The sequence below is a fragment of the Endocarpon pusillum genome (genome assembly GCF_000464535.1).
Source record: "Endocarpon pusillum Z07020 unplaced genomic scaffold scaffold6717, whole genome shotgun sequence".
In the NCBI taxonomy this organism is placed as follows: domain Eukaryota; kingdom Fungi; phylum Ascomycota; class Eurotiomycetes; order Verrucariales; family Verrucariaceae; genus Endocarpon; species Endocarpon pusillum.
Window position 1 is genome coordinate 924 of NW_006916607.1, and position 3394 is coordinate 4317.

At 47.2% G+C, this 3394-nt stretch overlaps 1 protein-coding gene across 1 annotated transcript; it reads left to right on the plus strand.

Annotated features, from left to right (window-relative positions):
* Nucleotides 1-1527: 1527 nt before the first annotated feature.
* On the plus strand, nt 1528-2971 carry EPUS_09506 (uncharacterized protein; the record flags this gene model as incomplete). Its single annotated transcript, XM_007807233.1, has 7 exons — nt 1528-1738; nt 1791-1810; nt 1859-1895; nt 1948-2024; nt 2074-2441; nt 2493-2588; nt 2653-2971. The coding sequence occupies 7 exons, from the start codon at nt 1528-1530 to the stop codon at nt 2969-2971; spliced, it is 1128 nt and encodes a 375-aa protein (XP_007805424.1).
* Between the last annotated feature and the right edge of the window lie 423 nt (nt 2972-3394).

Below are 3394 nucleotides of genomic sequence, written 5' to 3' on the forward strand. Positions count from 1 at the left end.
CTTCGGGCCCTGTTAGGGCTCCACCCATTGGGCCACGGCTAGAGATAACGGCGTAACCTGTATTGTCATGCGCCTGCATTGCAGGGCGTATGAGCTGCCAAGAGATAGCTAGAGTAATGCCCATAGGGCACCCCTTGGGCATCATAATTCCAACACACTCCACTCACACCGTTTTTACGTCTTTTGTTCGCTTTTCTTTTGTTCATGCCAGTATTGCATGTTATGTATTGTATTACTGTGACTTGTAAGAAGGTTATGTGCCAACCCTGTCGAAGCCTAAATTCTGTAGGATACGAAGAACGCTAGTCATTGAGGCATTAAGCGCGGAAGGACCCGTATCGATACGGAATACACGCCATCATCCTAATTACTCTAAGTTGTTTCAACAGTACGTAATTTACTGTTAGATAAAAAGGACCACCGTTTTTGAAGGATCGTAGACTAGCTTATGTCTGACATATTCTCTCACGAACGTTTGATCTTGGAAGCTACTGTAAATTGTACGCTGTCTGCTCGTATATCTGTATGTCAGATGGTACTTATCCACCTCTTTGGTGCAAAATGATCTGTCAAGAAGTATGAGTGTTAATTGCCAGATTTTCTACATTTAATTCCTCCGTTTCGTCTACGTTTGATTGATTAATTTCTACTACAATTCGCAGCTAATTTCGCTGTGCCGTACGTACATATATGCGCGTAGCTCCTTATTAGATAGAACAACTTCTTTCTACGCACTCTATCAAGCAGTTCGTCATGACCTAATTGTAACTGGCTGACCTGCTGCTGCTAATGTGGCCCTTAAACGTTTGAAGCTCGGATGCTGGACTTGTTGATGGAGAGCGATAAGCTTTGCCGCGCAACTGCCAGCCAATGATGAAATCGAGTTATTTTAGGCCAAAGGTGGGTCGTGGAATGAATGTTTCATTTACTACCACACGACCAACGCCCACTTCGTGTCTTTGGTGCACTTCCCGGCCCATCCTGGCTCATTCATCCAAGTCTTTCCAGGGATCAGTGTTGCATGCGGCGTTAGTCAATCTCCCGGTCTAACGCCGATGCTTCGCCCTGTCGAGAAGAAAACCCGAAAATCGGACCCCGTAATAGCCGGTTTCTACAAGTGCGTCGAAGCAGGGCAGCTCTCAGTAGCCAGACAGCCTCAGCAACATTAGAAACCGGGTCTAACAATAGTATCCTTCCACTCTGCGAGCCGAAATGTGCCGCATACCAACATAAACCAGAATAAGATCTATTGGCGTCAATCATTTCCAGAGATTGTTGGGGTCGACAGCAGTACTAAAGACATTAGCATTTTACCTTTCATAATTGGCTTAGATTGATCCGCTCAGGTTGACCAGAAGGTCCGTGGCTCTTCTGCAACGTCAGTGTCTCTAAGCTTCAGCTTAAAGACTTCTCTTCTACCTTTGTCTCCCTCAAGCTGATGAGGATTGTTCTCAAGCTGTGGAGGACACATCTTGTGCCAGTACAAGCACAGCTAGTCATTCTTATTTGCATGGTACGGCTTCCGCAATGTCTTTGACTATCCCACCAGGCGTAAGCCTGTCCGAAATCCCCGCTTTGCAACCACCGCCAGGCGTCACGCCAAATTTCACCAATCCCGAGTCCCAAGCGCATGGTGTGATGATTGCAAACGGCATCATCACCGCTGTGATGCTTGTATTTGTGCTTTTGAGAGTATACACAAAGGCGTTTTTGACAAAGACGCTTTTCTGGGAAGATGGTGAGCATGACGAAAACCACATACAGTTGCAAGGGCTGACGTTGTCTCATAGCTGCTTGCATTGCTGGGACAGTACGTGGCCTGGAGAACTTCCGCCGTTCAACTGCTAACTCTATGAAGGTAATGTCTGTGGGCTATCTTGGGCTGCTTGCTCATGGTATGTTGAAGACTGTACTGGTCTCTACCGGGCTCTTAATAATTGAGCCTAGTTTTTCAACCCGGCCGCTTGGGCCCGCATCAATGGAACGTACGATTGACGGTACTTCTCAATGATTCATATATCAAGGTAAAGCTGGTCCCAAGGATGCCATTTAGGTTGGCTCACCTCCTCCAAGGAACTCAAAGCCGTCAACTTCCTCTACGGGCCAATGATGACTTTCACCAAACTCAGCATTTTGCTACTCTACTTCCGCCTTTTCTCTCCTACTAAGACTATAAGGATCTGGATATATGTTGGAATTGTCACGACCCTTCTAAACCATGTTGTTGGCACTATCATTGCCATCACGATATGCCTTCCGTCCGACGCCGTGGGGTATTCCAGATGCTCTGGCCGCCTCCATCCGTTAGATGTCGTAATTAATGCCATCAACATACTCAGCGACTTTTACATCTTGGTCCTCCCACTGTTCGTCATCTCAAAATTACACATGCAAAGAGCTAAGAAATTCGGAGTCAGCGCGGTGTTCCTCACCGGGTTCCTGTACTGTACCATTTACCAACGAAGGGGAAAATAAAGCTGACCCATATATAGCGCCTGTGTTTCAAGCATCGCTGGGCTCGCATATCGCATCAAGACATGGAAATCCGAAGACATCAGCTGGTGGATTGGTCCAATGCTGCTCTGCTCGTAAGTCCAGAGCACCTACTGACCCACAGTTCTGCCACTAACGTATTCTATTTCAATTCACAAGTCTGACCGAGATTAATATTGGGCTCATTGTCGGCTGCATGCCGGTCCTGCCCGTCCTCTTCCAACACGAGAAAGGACTCAAGTTTGTGGGCAAGTACTTCAGCTCGCTGCGCTCCGACATCCACAGTCTTCGTAACATCCTGCGCACTAAGCGAAGCAGCGACGATGAGAAGGAGAGTCATTTGAGGGCGCCACCGCCGGAGCTAGGGCTTCACCATCCATTGAAGGACTCTGGGTCTTCATTTGCTAGTACACCGAAAGAAGACGGGAAGCTTGCACATGATGAAACATCATGTTATGAGCCTGTTACAATGGTTTGATTACATAACTCGGATATTGCCCGTTGCGGAAGTTCTGCAATTCCTTGGCATTGATGTGGAAGATGCAGTGTCCTGAAAGGACGTCTGGCTTATGTTTTAGGTAGTTATCCCCTCCGTACCCGAACAGGGGTGTAGAATGCCTCAATTAGCGCTGTCGATCACTGCAGAGGGGGTCCAAATTGTCAACAAACACCCTATTTGAGCGAATTGAGGCCGTATTAATCTAGCAATTGACTCCAATTGAGTGGTGATACTGTACCCAGCAGTCTCCTTCGATACATATCCAAACTTGGCATTTTGAGCACTCATAATGGGTCTTTGAGCCTCCTAAAATAGCGCTAGAAATGCCATTATTGACTGACTTCGTGAGATCCGTTCCAAATGCGCGTTTGGGTGCCCTTTTACGTGTACAACCTGGCGGAT